The sequence below is a fragment of the Rhagoletis zephyria genome, unplaced genomic scaffold (genome assembly GCF_001687245.7).
Source record: "Rhagoletis zephyria isolate East Lansing unplaced genomic scaffold, Rhagoletis_zephyria_1.1 Rzeph_scaffold_05067, whole genome shotgun sequence".
Lineage (NCBI taxonomy): Eukaryota > Metazoa > Arthropoda > Insecta > Diptera > Tephritidae > Rhagoletis > Rhagoletis zephyria.
Window position 1 is genome coordinate 14544 of NW_016162150.1, and position 18409 is coordinate 32952.

The 18409-nt window shown below is 35.3% G+C and overlaps 3 protein-coding genes across 5 annotated transcripts; 2 read left to right on the forward strand and 1 right to left on the reverse strand.

Annotated features, from left to right (window-relative positions):
* The first annotated feature begins 2347 nt into the window (after nt 1-2347).
* On the forward strand, nt 2348-7328 carry LOC108371559 (uncharacterized). The gene is made up of 4 exons (XM_017627146.1): nt 2348-2620; nt 2913-3256; nt 3370-3715; nt 6803-7328. The coding sequence occupies exons 2-4, from the start codon at nt 2922-2924 to the stop codon at nt 7142-7144; spliced, it is 1023 nt and encodes a 340-aa protein (XP_017482635.1). The 5' UTR covers nt 2348-2620; nt 2913-2921; the 3' UTR covers nt 7145-7328.
* A 3726-nt stretch (nt 7329-11054) lies between these two features.
* Nucleotides 11055-16290, forward strand: sl (small wing phospholipase C gamma 1). 3 transcript variants are annotated; one of them, XM_017627143.1, is made up of 6 exons: nt 11055-12947; nt 13150-13231; nt 13305-13603; nt 13883-14067; nt 14147-15003; nt 15171-16290. In XM_017627143.1, exons 1-6 carry the CDS (start codon nt 11743-11745, stop codon nt 16284-16286), a joined length of 3744 nt encoding a protein of 1247 aa, XP_017482632.1. In that variant the 5' UTR covers nt 11055-11742; the 3' UTR covers nt 16287-16290. The 3 variants fall into 3 exon arrangements, with proteins under 3 accessions (XP_017482632.1, XP_017482633.1, XP_017482634.1); XM_017627144.1 differs by lacking the exon at nt 13150-13231 and having other exon boundaries at nt 11055-13029; XM_017627145.1 differs by lacking the exons at nt 13150-13231; nt 13883-14067 and having other exon boundaries at nt 11055-13029; nt 13305-13788.
* A 17-nt stretch (nt 16291-16307) lies between these two features.
* On the reverse strand, nt 16308-18403 carry LOC108371560 (WASH complex subunit 7 homolog). The gene is made up of 2 exons (XM_017627147.1): nt 18170-18403; nt 16308-18102 (listed from the first exon to the last, which is right to left on the reverse strand). Exons 1-2 carry the CDS (start codon nt 18377-18379, stop codon nt 17611-17613), a joined length of 702 nt encoding a protein of 233 aa, XP_017482636.1. The 5' UTR covers nt 18380-18403; the 3' UTR covers nt 16308-17610.
* Nucleotides 18404-18409: the final 6 nt, after the last annotated feature.

Sequence of the window (18409 nt, forward strand, 5' to 3'; positions counted from 1 at the left end):
GCATCGATAAGGCAGCAATAAAGCCGATCTGCTCATAATAACAATTTACATCCAAAAACGCTCTAAGAAGCAGGGATGCAATAAATAAGGCAGTAGCAAAGAAGCGAAGGCACATTTACAGGGTTCCTGGTCACAATGGCATCTCAAGAAACGAAATAGTGGATTGAGTTTCCAAATGAGGAATTAACTTAGCGCGAGAAAAGAAAAATTGACGTGGATATGAAAACCAGACGAAGGAGCATAAACCAAATTTATACTCTCGAAGATTTATATCACGAAGAGACTGCAAAATCAAGACTATCGCCCATACAGAACATAATCTATTATAGCCGCGCATTTGGAAATTTTTGTCAGCGATGTTTGCAGGAAATGCGGGGAGAAGATGTGTGGCATATTGTGGACAATGTCGAACAAAGATGAGAAGAATTTGGAACTTTCCAGAGAACTATTTATTTTACGCAATACCTATGGACCTGTTCATGTGGGCGACGGATTTCGAAGAAGATGAAATGACGAACTGTACGAGCTATTTAACGACATAGACATACATATGTAGTTACGCGTATAAAATTATGTCCTGCGCATCAAGAAAGATGATCCGGTGAAATAAGCCTTCGACTTTGCTTCCATGAATAGACAGTGAAAGCGAGAGCGCAAAAGGAAATAACAGGAGGACCAAGTGCAGAAGCACTTTTTGGCGAGAGGTTTTGGTCTTGGTACGAACTGACAAGCAGTTCCAATTTCAAATAAGAAGTATACGTTTATTGTGCATTAAACCGCACCACCTTCCAGCAAACCAAAAATAGTTCAGGGCACTTTCAAAAAAAAAAAAAACAAAGCTTTGACCGAACGTACAGGTATTCGGCCCTTAGAGTATGATACATGAATGTTTTTATCTTGAGGAGAAACATTTTTTGTTCTGAAGTTTATTTCCCGCAAGTACCCCGTGCTAGTAATTAGCTACCAGATCTCAGTTCTTAAGGCCTTACGTAGCATCCTAATGTCAGGAAATTAAAGCTCACCTCAAATCATTAAACGTTTGCTAATTAAGTAGTTTGATATTACCAATAAAACTGTTTAAATTTTTGTTTTGTCGAAAGAATGTGTTATCGAAAAGTGTAAAAAGGCGATCCCTAGGTTCGGCCAAAATAAATTTCTTTTAATTGTCTGGCAAAAATACTTCAGACCTAGGGGTCTTCAGCGACTTCGTTTTGATTTGCTAGTAAGTTGGTATGGTGTAATGTACAGCGGAGAAAATAAAAATAGGGAAGACCCATTATAGTTTAATATTAAGCTTTGTTTCTTAAAAACACATTTATCACTAATTTCTGCTGGAAAGCGTTTCTCAATCCAAACAAAAAGCTAGCAGAAACTGGAAGCTCTAGCTCTCTCTTACGCTCTTACTTTTTTGCCTCTTCTGCTAGTAAAAATGAACAAACAGCTATTGAAACGTAAAGAAGTGAGGTTAACCACAATTGCTTTTATTTGTTTTAATCTGCATATTTTTATCATTTTGTTAATAAGAAAGAGAGTGTCATTAAATATTGATGAAATATTGCAAACTGAATACTTATGAAATATAAAAAGCAAATAAAAAAATCGCGCAAGTATTTTCATTTGTCAAATACACCGATCAGCTGTTGACTTCCTAGTTTCTGCTAGTTTGCGTTTCTTAACTAATTGACAGTGAGCGTAATTCTTTAAATTTTCCCACTCTTCTTCTTCCTGATAATTATCTGCTAGGAAAGTAAAGAAACAAACCTATTTTTTAATGAAAGTGTAGCTTGTTACCAAACAAAAACAATGGAAGTAAAATTATAAACCTTGTACAAAAAGTAGTAAACTTCGACGAAATTTCCTAAACATTTTTAAGCTTTTTAATAAGGTTTCCGAGAAACATTCTGAGTATACAGTTTTTTACCATATTTTAAGTAGCTTCCCGTTGATTTTTGGCAATTATTATATTTTTTTTTTGTGGAAGGTGTTCATTTTCTCCATAAATAAAAATTGGCAAAGCCTCCAAAATCGCAAAAATGTTAATTCCTAGCTTACGACAAAAAGTCGCTCACGTTTTGCACGTAAGTGTACATAAAAAAATTCACGTTCTTCGAACCACCCTGCTTCCATGCAGCAAATGCGCACTGCATACAGCGACAGCCACAAAAAGAGAAGGAAGGAAAAGTATGTTAGCAAAGCATACTTATAGGGGTTGCAACCATTGTTATTATTTATTTACAAAGTGTGCAACCCTCAGTTCGATATAATACTAATGCAGCGTTGTATTAATTACACAAAAGCAAGTAGTAGATATAAAAGTAATATTAAATAAAAAAAAAAAATAACTACTGCAAACTGTTTTCTATTCAAAAAAAAATTACGCTAAATCAAGCGAAAGTCGTTGCAAAAAAAATACTGTACACAATGAAAACAATCACAACCGCACGCTCTCACAGGACACTCTCTTACAGCTTACAGTTTCAAGTGATACAGAATTTTCTCAAATCTCACAGTTAGATGTTCCTTTACAAGCAGTGCAGTACGACTTAATTTTTCCTAGAATTACTTTTGCTTAAAAATAAAATTCTTCAGCAATTGAAATCGAAAAATTAAATAACAAAGGGTAAGTCCATTGTATAAATAAATTGTTGTGCTTATAAAATGTGCGTGGAAAGTTTTTTGAAAAGCCTACATACACTTCAGTTTTGCAGTGAAAATTAATTGCCAATTTGCCTCAAGTGTATTCTCGATCGATATTTTACGATGTAGTTGTGTTTCCTGCACTGGTAAATTATTGGTGTGCTAATGGCAGAGAAGAGACTTCAACAAAAATAATTATATTTATTTGCTTTAAAGTGCAAGTAAAAAAAAAAGTTGTGTGTTCTTTTTCACTTTTTTTTTCTTTCGCTCAACAGTCGACGAAAATGATTGCTAGCTGCGTTGGCAATTGCAACTATGCAGGCCCACCGCCTGACTCCATACTCTCCATGCCGCCACCCCCTTTGCCGTCCTTTCTGCTGCCGCGCACAGCCATTATAGCGGCCGCAGTACCAACAAACGACACTCATCCATGCTTTGCGCCCTTCTTGTGCGACCCCAGCCCAAATCCACGCGAAAGTGGTGGCATCGAATTTGTCGAATTGACTGGTGTCGATTCGAAAGGCTTGGAGAACACTTGGCTCTTTGTCTTAATATCGTGTTGCGTTGGTGTAATAATTTTGGGTGGCCTCTTGGCAGTCATATTGCTCAAATGCAGAGAGTAAGTATAAGAGAGACACATATTTAAATGTGTGTGCTCTTTTTTGTTGTTGTTTAAATAATTTTTTTGCATTGCATTGCACTTTATAAAAGTAATATAACTCTTTATTGCAGCACTCTATTTTCCAGTTGCAATTTGTCCTATCACGATTCGAATATCAAACAGAGTGGCATGGGCGCTTTGGGTGAATCTTCAACCAAAGCCAATCCATTTATGGCTGGTGGTATTTTGTATCCCTGCACTACGACCAACAATCGCGATACTTTGCAGACGCAATTGGCAAACGATAGCCGCTTACTATGGGCCACCCTTACCCCGCACGGCACGCGACACTTTATTTCAGAATATCCAGTGGCAAATGGGAATGTTGTACAAGATGGCCACTATGAAGTGGTGGATTATCGTACAAAAGTGCCAAATCCAACGTATCGTGAATATGTCAAGCGTGTACCGGTGAAGGTAAGGCAACCACGTATTATGTTTGTTGGTTGGGTTTTTTGTAATGTATGTACATTAGACTGCATCACTCCCCATACAAAAAACAGATGACAAAACAGTTTAAGCTTAAAATTTCGCACAAAAACATTTAAAAAGTGTTTCAATGGAATCATAGTAATGAGATTTTTGATGCTGTTCTTGAATTTTTTTCAAAGGTCGGTTTAAGAAAAATTTGAAACTTTACCCTTGTCTTTTTTACAAATAGGCAAACAAAGAAAGCGAATTTGGCGCGCGGTAGCCGAGTGGGGAGAGTTGCGTGCTACAAATTTTTTTGTTTTTATTGTTTTTTTATTTTTTTTACATTTTATTTGACTTATAAATATATATAATTTTACTTTATTTTATTTTCATTTGTTTTATTTTATATCACGCTGTTTATCTCACTATTAGTTAATTAAATTTTTTAGAGTTAAATTTCTTTTATTTTTATTGCATTTTAATTTAACTTATAAATCAATTATATAAATAGGCAATCATGTTTCCTTTACACCCCTTTTACGGCTAAACTATACTTCTAAGGTATACACAATTATATATCATTAGAAAGGTATTTTGATGCTGATGTGCAGGCAATTTTTAAAGTTTTATTTAGTTTGAAATAGAGCGAAAAAATCAATTCAAAGGTCACACCAATCCCAATGTCATACATGTACATGGTTGGGGCAGAAATGCCCCCTAAATGTATGCTTTAATATTGATAGTGAATTAAAGAAACATGCTAAGCAGCAGTTTAGGAATAAGATGTATGTATGTATGTGCACGAATAGATTATACTCAAACAAGGAAGAAGGTTAAATTGAGTATGGAGAAGAAGAAAGGGATAAATACAGAAATTAAAATAAAGGTAAAGAAACCTANCAGCAGTTTAGGAATAAGATGTATGTATGTATGTGCACGAATAGATTATACTCAAACAAGGAAGAAGGTTAAATTGAGTATGGAGAAGAAGAAAGGGATAAATACAGAAATTAAAATAAAAGTAAAGAAACCTAAATATAAAGACAAAGAGGAAGGAAAATTTAAATATCTAACCTGATAACAATGGTGGGGGTGAATATGTAATGAAGAAAAGAATGGACATATTTAGATCAGGATAAAGGAAAAGATAAAAATGAAGAACAAGATGTAGACCAAGACGAGGAAGAAGATGAAGATGAAGATGAAGATGAAGATGAATACTAAAGCCGTACATGTACATGGTTGGGGCGGAAATGCCTCCTAAATATGTCTACTAAGTATGCTTTAATATTGTTACTGAATTAAAGAAATCTGCTAAGCAGCAGTTTAGGAATCAGATTTATGAAGATTAAGATTCATGCAAGGCAGAAGGTAAAGTTGAAAATGTAGAAGAAGAAAGGGATAAAGGTAAAGATTAGAATAAAAGTAAGGAAACCTGGATGAAGATGGAGATGAAGATNCAGATTTATGAAGATTAAGATTCATGCAAGGCAGAAGGTAAAGTTGAAAATGTAGAAGAAGAAAGGGATAAAGGTAAATATTAGAATAAAAGTAAGGAAACCTGGATGAAGATGGAGATGAAGATAAACATGAATATGAACATGAACATGAACTTGAACATGAACATGAACTTGAACGTGAATATGAACATGAACATGAAGGTGAAGATAAACATAAACATAAACATAAAAATGAAAAGTGATAGAGACAAAGATAGAGAGGAAGAAAGTGATAGGGATAAAAAGGAAATGCAACTGAAGATTGTGCAATGTTATATTGTGGTGTGTTATGCTGCATATGTTATATTATTTAATCTTATGTTATGGTATGTTATGTTATGCTAAGTACTAAGCTAAACTCCTCCACTTAACCCATTCCAACTAATGTTATTTCAGCTCAACTCAACTCACGTAAACTATCCTTAATTTTAGCGGTTGAATTTCAACCGCTGGGCGAACACTAGTATATATATTTTTACTTTTTTTATTTTCATTTGTTTTAGTTTATATCACGTTTTTTATTTCACTATTAGCTAATTTAATTTTTTAGTGTTAAATTTTATTAAAAAAGTCAACAACAACTAACTGAAAGCAACGTTAAAAATAATACAGAACTTATAAAAGAAATGAATAAAAAAGTAATAAATGAAAGTTCTACTGGCCGTGGGACTCGAACCCACGCATTTGCGGTTCGTTAATCCGCATTACTGCCGTCTATCAGGGTAAAATTATTATGTGCATTTGTGTGCTAGTTAATCTGCATAAGCATGCCCGTCTGTCTCGCGTTTTAGACGCTTGAAATTTTCCATATATTACTAGAATTTAAGGGGCTACAAACTATATGTTTAGAATTTTTCTAAAAAATTTGTATAAAAAGTTTGTTGTTGTGATTTTTTTTTTAATTTCTGCATAAATTTTTAAATGTGGTTTATAAACAAATGAATGAAAAAAGCCAAAACTGGTCAAAGTGTTGTGTCCTTATTTTTCCCATAACTGTGTGTATATGCATTTTAATAACTTGTTTCCACGACCAATTCGCTGTTAGCTAATATCGTTTTGTAGCGACGACTCATAAATTTATTTCTGTGAATAAAAAATTCAGTTAGCAAAAAAAGTTTTGTTTCGTATGAATGCAGTACAGCTGTATGCATTTTTGGAATCCAAACAAAGATTATACTGCAAAAAAGTAAGATTTGAGCGTTAAACTTGAATCAAAGTTGCCCAGAGAAATTTACGTTTTCAAATTTGTATGGAACGTTTTATTTTTAAAAACGTTTGACCCAGGTTATGTACCTACAATATTTATTTTAGTTTTGAGAAAAAAATATGCCCAATTCATATTCTAAAATTGATACTTTAGTTTTTAGTATGAACATATTAAAATCGCTTTTGAAATCGATGGTTTGTTATTTGAAAATTCTCGTATTCCGATGAGATTCTAAAATGTTTAATTTATGTATGTTCCAAAATATGCGTTTTCAAATAAAAACAAGTAAAATTATTTTAAAAATGTTTGTTTTACAATTTGTTTTGAATACATGGGTTTTACCTCAGTGTGAAACCAGTAACTCAAATGATTTTAATATTTCAGTCTTTCGACAACAATGGCTTCGTGGATTATGACTATGAAGATCCCACCCCACTTATGGATTCCTATCATGATGACTTGGATTCTGGATATCAAGAACCACAGGAAGTAATCAATACTTTACAACGTGTTTCACCACGCCCCGTAGTTTCGTCACCAACACGCATCGATAATCCGAATATGGCACCACTCAACTACTATCCTTCACATCGTTCCAATCATCATTTAAGTACCAATACACTGCAATCCAATCACTCATCGGCCACATTAAATCGCAAGGCAACTTTAACACGTCGCATAAGTGATGCCTCATCCTATGGACCAGGTGGAGGAGCTAAGCAGTGAAGCGAAGGAAGTGAAGTTATTTTGTAGGTGAAAAGACAGGCAGTTGAGGGCATAATTCGCGTTTAAACAAATGGAGTTGAATATATTTATGTATGTATGTGTAATATAAAAATATACTACCACAATACATATATACAACGAAGCGGGAATTGTGCTGGCGACACGAAAGAAAAGGACTGCGAAAGAATAAGGCTTAGGAAAATGGAAAGTGTAGCGATAAAAAGGTACATAAAAAGAGCTTAATTTCAGGCTCAATGTTTTACTACAATCAATATAGTTGTCATATTGATTTAGCGAACTAAAATCTAAGTGCAATCAGGTGCGCGAAAAATACCAAAAAATACCAAATCAAATCAAACTTCACAGCATTTAATAAAATACTTAAAAACATAAATCATACGCACCTAAATATAACGGTATATCATAAGAGAGCAATATGGTTGTAAAAATCATTGAATGATGCATTAGGCTAAGCGCATAGTGGAGCAGAGAGCATAGAATCGAGCAAAGCGTCAATTACAAACGTGTATGTACGCTTTGCTCTTCACTAAATATGTGCGCTCCCATTGAAAAAAAATACGTGTGTAATCGACGCTTTGCTCGGTGCTCTTTGCTCGCCGCTCCACTATGCGCTTAGCCTTAGTCACTGACAATATGTATCGATAACTCTACTTGCAAAGTTTCATGGAGGAGTGGAGTTTATTTTTATGCTTGAAACCGTGGTTGTATTTTCGACCTTTCTTTGGAGAAAATAGTTTTATTCAAAAAACACCCAAAACAGAAAGTTGTTGTCTGTTGCGCGTCTATAGCTATTGGCGGGAAAAAAATTTGTAGATTAACAGAAAAATTCATAAAAAATAAAGAAGACTTTAAATGCTTTATAAATAGAAAATTTTTATGAAAATGTCATTTTATAAAGCTCCTTAGACCTACTTTATTTTTTATGAAAAATATTATTTGAAAAACAAGAATTTAAACAGCTACAAGTTTTTGGCTAGATAAAAAGCTATCTGAAACTTACCACGGAAATGCATGGCAGCAGTTTCATGATGTTCTACCGTCTTTGGTTATTCCTCTTTTAGATTCTATCCAAAGATGGATTATATAAAATACATGTAAGCATGCACATGTATTTTTTTTTTAAAGAATCTTTGTAACACTAAATTTCCTAGTCAAACCGAACTAAACCAAACGAAAATATGCTTGCGCTCTAATAAATAATCAGTTATTAATAAATTATGTAAGTAAACGCTTTACGCATTAAATTATGAATAAGAAATTTTATAATCAAACATTGATATTAAAATAAAAATTAAAAAGAACATAAAAAAAGTTAAAGAAAGGAAATTTTAATATTTTAGAAAACTCAAACTGCCCCCGAGTTTAATATTATAATAACGTTTTTAAGAAACTGTTAATGTAATTAAAAAAAAATAACTAAAAATAAACAACAGGAGAAAAATTACAAAAAAAATAACTAAATGGGTTACCAAAAGTAGAATGTCTTTAGAAAAAACCACAACTCTCAATACGAGTAAGAAAAAAAGGTCCCATGGAGCATTTACATACAATAAGCGAATTGATTAACTCAATAGACGACACTAATTTTAAGGCTAAGTATTATATATAAATATAAAAAATTATACCGAATCTCGCCGGCTTTCAATTGATCTCACGACTCACATGCGCGGTAATATACGATGCGAAAACAGCAATACAGAATTCAAATTAAAAAGAATAAACAAACCAAAATACTCATACACAAACATTCCTACGCAACAATACTCAACACTTAATCTTAACTCACACTTATATGTATGTATATGTAATTCCTAAAAACACATTTTCACAAATCGCATATATGTATGTACATACATAAATACATAACTAAGATACTATGTGCGTAAACAAACTTGAAAACTGAATTTAAACTGGCTTTCTTAAAAGCTTTAAACTTTTACATTTACTTTTACTTGAAACAGTGAGTTGTGTTAAGTTTACATAATTACAAACATATTTACGTATCACAAATATTAATCACAATAATGGCAATAGCAGCTCAATATTGTTGATTTTTAATTAAACAAATGAACTAATTTTGAGGCAGTTGCAATCCTTTGTATTTATTATACTATTTCAATTATATATACCTACATACATACTTATGTATGTAAGTAAGTAAATATTCACTGTAATTATGTATTTTATGTGTTGTGTTCGCTATATTCCTATTTATGCTGGGTATAGGCAAAAACAAAAAGGAAACATGTATTATTATACTCTGAATTTATGTAATAAAATATGGTAAATCACAACAGTGAATTTTAATAATTTTTATTATGTACACTATTATTTTAACAATACCACTTGCACCTTTTCAGGATATATATGTATGTGTAAATGATATAAAACTCCGCGGGACAAAAACAAAAAATTCAAAACACACAGAAATGATAGCAAAACTACGTTCTTAAATTTTAGCTCTGCCGTAAGAAATCAGTGCAATGTCGAATGACAATATGAGAAGATTATGTATAATTTAAAGACATCAAACGTTTTTGGTTTACGAGGTACTGAAAATGCGCTTATAATTAATTTAATTTGTTTACGCTAATTATGTGAGCAGGACGAAATTCGGCGATGTGGTCGTGCTAATATTAGTCTTTAACATACATATGCATACATTAAAAAAAAAAATATGTGCATATTTTCAAGGATATTGAAGAACATGTACCTCTGTGCATGTGAACTGAGAACCCCACTCAGCTGACGCCCCTCTCCCTATGGACAGCCCCTGTGGAAGTCGCACACTTCCTGGGCCTCCTCCTAGCTGAAATTGACGACAACGTTGATGGATGAACCGACCCGAACGGGGCTTAGTAGCCGCTACAACAACAACAACAAAAACAAAGTTTTAAAAGGATATTTTCCATACAAACTCGTCATTATGCACCAAAAAATTTAATATTGTGTAATTCTGCAGAATTTTCTCTTGAATTTCTCTACAATGCACTGAATTTTGTAAATAATATTTTGAATTAACCATATCTTTTAAATTTCAAAGTCCTTTTAGAGAAACCCTGCCGTCAGAGAGAAAGAGTAAATATTCGGTTTTACTATATTTTGTCCATAGTCTCACGAATATATTATTTTTTTTCTGTGTGTAAAATTTTTTTGAACAAATTGAATAAAAAAAAGTAAGTATGCATAATTTGTTTTGATATTTCTTTGCCACGAATCACGTAATGTATTTAGTATTCTCACGATCCACATTAAACAAGTAATGTAATCAATTTTTTTAAAGACAAGCTTTTACTAGTGGCTAATAAATAAGAAAAACCGGCACCCGCACTTCGTCGGCTAAGTTTTATTAAGTTATTTTTTCCATTTAAGTATAATAGGTTCTAAATATGAACCATATCGGATCATAAATACGGTGCTTTTAAATATCTCGACAGCCGCGCCACTTAGCGTATTGATTCAATTTTCATATTGCATTGTCATTGGGTTCTGAGCCATGTGTGAAGTTTCAAGCCTCTGGCTCATCGAGAAGTTGGTAAAAAATTAATTGCAAGATTTGATTACTCATAGGGGAAACTTAATAAAAGCTTGTAAAAAAAAAATATGTTCAAATCCCATTTTCACTCCGCCAATATTACTACCTAACCTAACTCAGTTATATACAGAACATATTTAAATACAATCATAAAATAAATGGCACTCATAAAACTTCAGAAGTCAAAGCACTTACATTTGATTCGCTGGTTTCGTTTTAGGTATTCCATGTAATAAGCATATCTTTCCTCAGTGTCTGTGTGAAAGTTTTTAGAATTCTTTTGGAGTCAAAATGAAGATTCAACTCGCATGGTACATAATTACGTGTCCGAATTTCGCTTAACTCGTTCGTATTTACTCGAATAACGCATTGGAGAATTTAATTCTTTGCTTTGTTTAATAAAACTAAGTTACCACATTTACTTGTAATTTTGTAATACAAATTTCACAAAAAACCAAGAAATACACGCACCGGAGCTGTGATTAAATTTTGTCAAAAGCGGAAGGAAATCTAAAGGGAAGGAAATAATACAGTGGTTACACTTTAATTAATATTGCTACCGGCCGTTGTATGCGCGTTTTAAGCCGCCACTGGATAGTAAACGGCGTCAAATTAATTTTCAACGGCACCATATGTTCATTTCTTATTCACGCTGGCAATGCGCTCGTCCAAAACAACGACAAAAGGAAACTTTCTTGCAAAGTGCCTTAATTTTACAAATAATCGTATTGGAAACTAATTAATATGATAAAAACTTTGTTAATTCCATTGTAGTGATAGCAATAGAAACAAACGTGTGTATAATATTGAATTGTGTGGTTGGGCGAATCTAAAATATGGCACTGCTATGAAACTTGCTAAAGTACAGGCAGTATACGCAAAAACAAAAACAAAAAAAGAAAACTCTACAAGCAACAGGAAGTTCCTTGAACAAAAATATACAAATAGGGCCAACAAGTGATTATTGACCAGTAAACAAACAAAAACTACTTTTTCGGCGATCACTTACCTTCATCGATACATATTGAATAGCAAAGCCACCATGTTGAATTGTTTCAGCGCAATGAGTGTGCCCACATTGGGAGAGATGGAGCAAACCATTTGTATGCTTGAACGTGGCACCATAATCACCAAGCTCTATTCTAAGCATCGCCCAGAACAGCGTCGTCTGATGTTGGTGCGGGAAACTCGTCAGCTTCTATGGTCTTCAGTTATGGCGGATACACGTACCGATTATGAAGGATCGCTGGAATTGCGTGAAATACGAGAGATACGAGTTGGAAAGTGCTCGAAAGAATTTCGCAATTGTGCTGAAGATTCGAAACGCTTCGAGCCGGCCAAGTGCTTTGTCGTGCTACATGGCAGTGCATTTAAACTAAAGACCTTCTCAGTTGTAGCACTATCGGAACAAGAGGCAGACAATTGGGTACGCGGTCTTCGCTACATGGTGCAGGACACCGTGACTGCACCCTATCCACTGCAAGTAGAACGTTGGCTTCGTCGTGAATATTATGCTATTGAAAACTCAAGCATGCAGTCTTCCAAAGATGGTGGTCAGGTAACAGTTAAAGATTTTAAAACGTTTTTGGCGAGTATTAGCTGCAAAATGACCACCAGCAAGCTGATGGAATGTTTCTCTGAAGATGATGTTAGGCGTAAAAATGACTTACGCTTTGATGATTTTTCCAGATTGTACCGAAAGTTATTGTTGCCACATAACTTTCTGGAAGAAATCTTTTATAGCACACCTGGCACATTTCCATACTCGAAAAATGGCGAAGCAGTAACACTACGTGAATTCCAAAATTTTTTGATACAGGAGCAACATGAGATTATGGGACGCGATGATGCATCCGTTTCAAACTTCATACGTGACTTCTTGCAAGACGTTGAACGCGATGTGCAAGAGCCTTATTTCACACCGAGTGAATTTCTTGATTATCTCTTCTCTAAACACAACGATCTCTGGGATCGGAACTGTGATCGTATTTACATGGACATGAAACAACCTATATCTGCCTACTGGATAGCGTCGTCGCACAACACTTATCTCACAGGCGACCAGTTTTCCAGTGAATCGTCATGTGAAGCATATGCGCGAGCTTTGCGCATGGGTTGTCGTTGTATAGAGCTAGACTGCTGGAATGGGGCCGATAATCTGCCTTATATTTTTCACGGCCACACGATGACTTCAAAAATTAAATTTAAAGATGTGATCAAAACGATAAAAGAACACGCGTTTGTAACATCCGAGTATCCAGTGATTTTATCAATTGAGCAGAACTGTTCATTGGAGCAGCAGCGTAACATGGCGCAGGCGTTAATTGAGGTATGAATACATTAAAAAAGCTAAATTTAAAGCTTTTAGCTTAATTATCAACATCTAAATTTTTTATTTTTTTTTATTTTTAGGTCTTCGGTGACATGCTGCTGACCCAGCGTTGTGATNTTCCGAGTATCCAGTGATTTTATCAATTGAGCAGAACTGTTCATTGGAGCAGCAGCGTAACATGGCACAGGCGTTAATTGAGGTATGAATACATTAAAAAAGCTAAATTTAAAGCTTTAAGCTTAATTATCAACATCTAAATTTTTTATTTTTAGGTCTTCGGTGACATGCTGCTGACCCAGCGTTGTGATCGCGCCGAAGTACAACTTCCATCGCCACATCAACTGCGTCGCAAAATTATACTTAAACATAAAAAACTGCCCGAATATGAAGACGGTTGCCCTGGTGGGCCGAGTATAGTAGGTGGTGGCTCTGGTATCTCGTCGAACAGTGGAAGTAGATCGTCCATCAGCGGTGGTACTGGTGATGATAATGAAAACGTTCGCAATTTCCTTAAAGAGGGAATGTTATACTTCAAGGATCCGGTGGACAAGGCTTGGAACCTGTATCATTTCGTATTAACACAGCAGCAATTAATTTATTCTTCGCACACTGATGAAAACAATGTTGGAAGCGCTGATGACGAGGACAACGCTATGTCCCAGGGTTCATCATTAGCATTAATGCCCAAATCAAAGGATAATTTTGTCAATGATGAGCTGCACTTTGGTGAAAATTGGTTCCATGGAAAATTGGAAGGTAATTCAGCTAAATTTGAAATCTTGAATTTGCATTAAGTTTAAAAAAAAAAAAAAAATAAAATCAAAATTAGGTGGTCGTCAAGAGGCTGATNTGTATTAACACAGCAGCAATTAATTTATTCTTCGCACACTGATGAAAACAATGTTGGAAGCGCTGATGATGATGACAACGCTATGTCCCAGGGTTCATCATTAGCATTAATGCCCAAATCGAAGGATAATTTTGTCAATGATGAGCTGCACTTTGGTGAAAATTGGTTCCATGGAAAATTGGAAGGTAATTCTGCTAAATTTGAAATCTTGAATTTGCATTATGTTTTTTTTTTAAAAAAAAAAAAAAATAAAATCAAAATTAGGTGGTCGTCAAGAGGCTGATCAACTCTTGGAGGCTTATAAGCATCTTGGTGATGGCACATTTTTAGTGCGCGAGTCTGCCACGTTTGTGGGTGATTATAGTTTGTCATTTTGGCGTCGCAATCGCCCTAATCACTGTCGCATTAAGCTGAAACATGAGAATGGCGCCACCAAATACTATCTAGTCGATAATTTTGTCTTCGATTCGCTGTACTCACTTATTGTGTACTATCGTAAAAACATGCTACGCAGCTCAGAGTTCTCGATCACGCTGAAGGAGCCAGTGCCGCAACCCAAAAAGCATGAAACACAGGAATGGTTTCATCCAAATACAACCAAAGAACAGGCAGAGCAAGTGCTCATCAAACTCGATGTGGGTTCATTCCTTGTGCGTCCTTCGGTACAAAGTACTAATGCATTTGTCATATCATTCAGAATAAATCGCAAAATCAAGCATTGTCGCATCATGCAGGAGGGTCGCCTCTATGTTGTGGACACCATACAATTTGAATCTCTTGTATCGCTAGTCAATTATTACATGAGAAACCCGCTTTATCGAAATGTTAAACTGATGTACCCGGTGTCTCAAGAATTACTGCGTCAAAAGCTCTTGGCCTGTCAGACATCAATGGAGCATCATAATGGCGGCGACTTCAATGATGCATCCAGCTATATGGATCCTAGTTTGGATGATCGTGTGACATGTAAAGCGCTTTATAGTTACAAAGCTAATAAACCGGACGAATTGTCATTTCCAAAGCATGCGATTATCACAAATGTGCAAAGAAATACGTCAATGTGGTGGCGCGGCGATTATGGTGGCATGGTGCAGCGTCACTTTCCGGCAAATTATGTTAAGGTAAGTAGTAAATTTTTTTAACAAGACAAGATGAAATGATTGAACGGATAAGTATCTGGATTTTCTGATCGGTCTCCGTGTTGGAGCCATAAGAGATAAACTAATCCTGAACGTACATATGTATTTCTGCGTTTAAACAAAATACGTTACATTGGTTTCCTCTACAGGTGATAGACTCTGCCGGCGATGATTACAATTCGTTTAGCGACGAAAATAACAGCGAAAATGTCTCACGCACCGATTCCATTGACATACATGGCGCCATTGTACACTTGTCTGAATCAAATGAGCCCGGCATTTTGTTCCAGTTGCAAATTCAGACACCCACCATGCAAAATTCATTTATCATAGGGTTTGATAATCAAGAGTTGGCTTACGATTGGATCAAAGCCATACAGGAGGGCGCGCAAATCGCCAATCAACTGGCGACAGAACGTCGTAAGAAAGAACGTTCTGCACGTGTAGCCAAGGAGATGTCCGATTTGATCATATACTTCCGCAGTGTGCCATTCCGTGAACATTCCTGGGTATTCTACGAAATGTCCAGCTTCCCAGAAACCAAAGCCGAGAAACAGTTCCTGCAGCAAAACTGTATGCTCTTTCTACAATATCACCGCAACCAAATCAGTCGCGTTTATCCAAAGGGTCAACGTTTAGATTCATCTAATTTCAATCCGGTACCATTTTGGAATGTGGGCTCACAAATGATTGCACTCAACTACCAAACCGGTGACAAAGCCATGCAACTGAATCAAGCGAAATTTCGAGACAATGGTAATTGTGGTTATTTGCTAAAGCCAAAATTTATGCAAGTCGATGGCTTTGATCCGAATAACCCACTAGCCATCAGCGCATTGGAGGAGCGATTCATAACGATACGTATCATTGCCGGAAGGCATTTGTTCCGCGGCGGCAGATCAAATAATCCTTTAGTTACGGTGGAAATATGCGGCGCTAGTTTTGATACGGGCACTAAGCATCGTACTAAAGTAAGCGAGAATGGCTTCAACCCAGTGTGGAATGAAAGCTGTGAGTTCACCGTTCGCAATCCACATTTCGCGCTGCTACGTTTCGAAGTACAGGACGAAGATATGTTTGCAGAGACGCATTTCATTGCAGAGGCATGTTATCCATTGAATTGCATTCGAACGGGTTATCGCAGCGTCACGCTGCGCAATAAATTTAGCGAGGAGCTGGAGTTGGCATCGCTGCTAGTGCATGTTGACGTGAAACATGCGCCCACGAGTGCGGCTAATGAGCACACCGTTGTGGTGGGATTCTAAAGAACAAGAAGAAGAAAAAAACTTGAATAAGAAAAACTCTTCCACTATGTGTTAGCAAGTGCCTTAAATTATCCCACGAGCAGATGTAGCCAAATATCCTTTGATTCGGAGTGTGTGTGTGTGTGTTTTTTTTAACAAGCGATCAAATCTAACACTACTTTTATAATTATAGTTCGCAGTTCAAAACAATTTTAGAACTTTGCATTGCTAGCAGATTAAAGATTCTCGCACATCTTTCCTTAAAACGCAGCTAGGTATTGAAAAAATTGCTTTAGTGGACTTGAAGCACTGAAACTTTTCTTCCATTGACTAACTATTGCAAACGTATAAAGACTTAACATTTTTATATATCTATCTATACTTTTTAAGCAGAATGTACCTCGTATACATATTACATATATTTTTATTATATTAAGTTTTGCATATTGTATCTATGCATTGTATTATTAACGCATCTTTAGCTTAATTTCTAAACAAAACAGATTAAAACAAAAAGCATCCGAAGCTTTTTTTCGAAATCCTTCTTAATGAGAGCAGCAAGATAGATTCAGCTGGCGTTCTCAATTTAAAGGATCTATTATTAACATAAACCGGAGCCAACTTCATAAGCATCAGAACAAATTTGAGGTTATGGCATACCCATTATGTAGCTTTATGATCAGAAAGGACAGCAGGGACCAACGGGTAATTTATGGAGCATTAAGTAGCGTTTTTTACCGAAGGCATTTGTTGAAAATTTTTTAGCTCAAGCACTTCCCAAAGCTTGAACGTCAGTTGTTTTTAATATGTAGCCAAATGTTTTCTATTTTATAACTTTTCTGTAAGCATTAACATATGCAAGAAAAATTATCAACATATTTTTAGACCACTCTTAGACTGAAAATACTTTTCTATGCACGAATTAGTTGGATGGTATAAGAGCAACGTTTAATTAATGTATAAAGCATCTTCAGCTTAACAAAATATTTATCTTACTATGAAGCGACAATTAAGTTTACAAATATAGGTTTGCATATATGAAACTACTTGTGTACAAAACCGGACTCCAATAACTGGCTGCCTAGGGTATTGTATTTCTTACTCCTTCAATATAAGTACATACATATCAATGTCAATGCTTCCAAATATTTTAGTAATATTACGTGACTAAATGCATTTTTTCTCACCAGACTTTTTATTAATATAAATGTGTATAATGATTTTACTCTAATTTCTTGAAGTGTAATAATTCATATATAAACAATACATATAGTAAAACAAATTCTATGTATAAAATAATAAATGTATGCAAAAAACAAGCAATTGCTCGTATGTATCACTTTAATTATTGAAAAAATATTTTCGCGCTACATAAGTTGCAATAGAGCAGATTATACTCCATTTGATGTGCATTTATGCGGCGTTCGGTCAGCGCAAGCGTTTGTTGCAACTTTTCCGTATCATTGTTTTGTGTTGCAAGCGCTGCTTTTGACTTACTTTTCGCGCCGCCTCGTGTGTTAGTCGACTTTTTAATATCCTGCAACATTTCTTGTATTTTGCGACGCTCCGCATTGAAACGTTCACGCACCGTTGCGAACCAATGTAACGCATAGAAGTCATCGATTTGATTTAATAGCTTTAAAATGTATGCTAAACCTACGGCGAAGCCATCATTGAATAGCACCGCTTCATGGCGATCCTTCTTATTGATTTTCTCTTTGACACTCAACATATGCTCCACATAATTTAAAGCGAGTGCCGGCACAATGAGAAAGAAATTTTTCAAATGTAGATTGTGTGGATTACGGAAGAAGGGATGGAATGCTTCCACAAGTAACTGAAATATTTAATAATGCATTTTTGTTTTTAAGAACAACATCTTATTTGCACATTTTACAACTCACTTTAAAGTAATCTGTACTATCAGAGAAGCTCTTCACTAAATTGCTGATATTCGCTTCGAAATTCTCAGCCGCCGCCACAGTAACATTATGCAATTCTTGTTCGCGACAAGCAGACATAAATTGCAAATTCTCATCGAACTTTGGTAGATAAAGGCTGGCGCTGTAGTTGGCATGTATGCTGCCAGAGCGCACTAAACGTATGTAGCCCATAGCATTGCCTGCGCAATATCGATTTACATA

Bases quoted from the DNA above. Each gene is read 5' to 3' on its own strand.
- sl (XM_017627145.1), top strand. From the start codon at position 11,743: ATGTTGAATTGTTTCAGCGCAATGAGTGTGCCCACATTGGGAGAGATG. The intron at 13,030-13,304 runs GTATGAATACAT...TTTTATTTTTAG, and splicing joins TGGCGCAGGCGTTAATTGAG to GTCTTCGGTGACATGCTGCT. The intron at 15,004-15,170 runs GTAAGTAGTAAA...TTTCCTCTACAG, and splicing joins TTCCGGCAAATTATGTTAAG to GTGATAGACTCTGCCGGCGA.
- LOC108371559 (XM_017627146.1), top strand. From the start codon at position 2,922: ATGATTGCTAGCTGCGTTGGCAATTGCAACTATGCAGGCCCACCGCCT. The intron at 3,257-3,369 runs GTAAGTATAAGA...TCTTTATTGCAG, and splicing joins ATATTGCTCAAATGCAGAGA to CACTCTATTTTCCAGTTGCA. The intron at 3,716-6,802 runs GTAAGGCAACCA...TTAATATTTCAG, and splicing joins TCAAGCGTGTACCGGTGAAG to TCTTTCGACAACAATGGCTT.
- LOC108371560 (XM_017627147.1), bottom strand. From the start codon at position 18,379: ATGGGCTACATACGTTTAGTGCGCTCTGGCAGCATACATGCCAACTAC. The intron at 18,103-18,169 runs GTGAGTTGTAAA...TAAATATTTCAG, and splicing joins ATAGTACAGATTACTTTAAA to TTACTTGTGGAAGCATTCCA.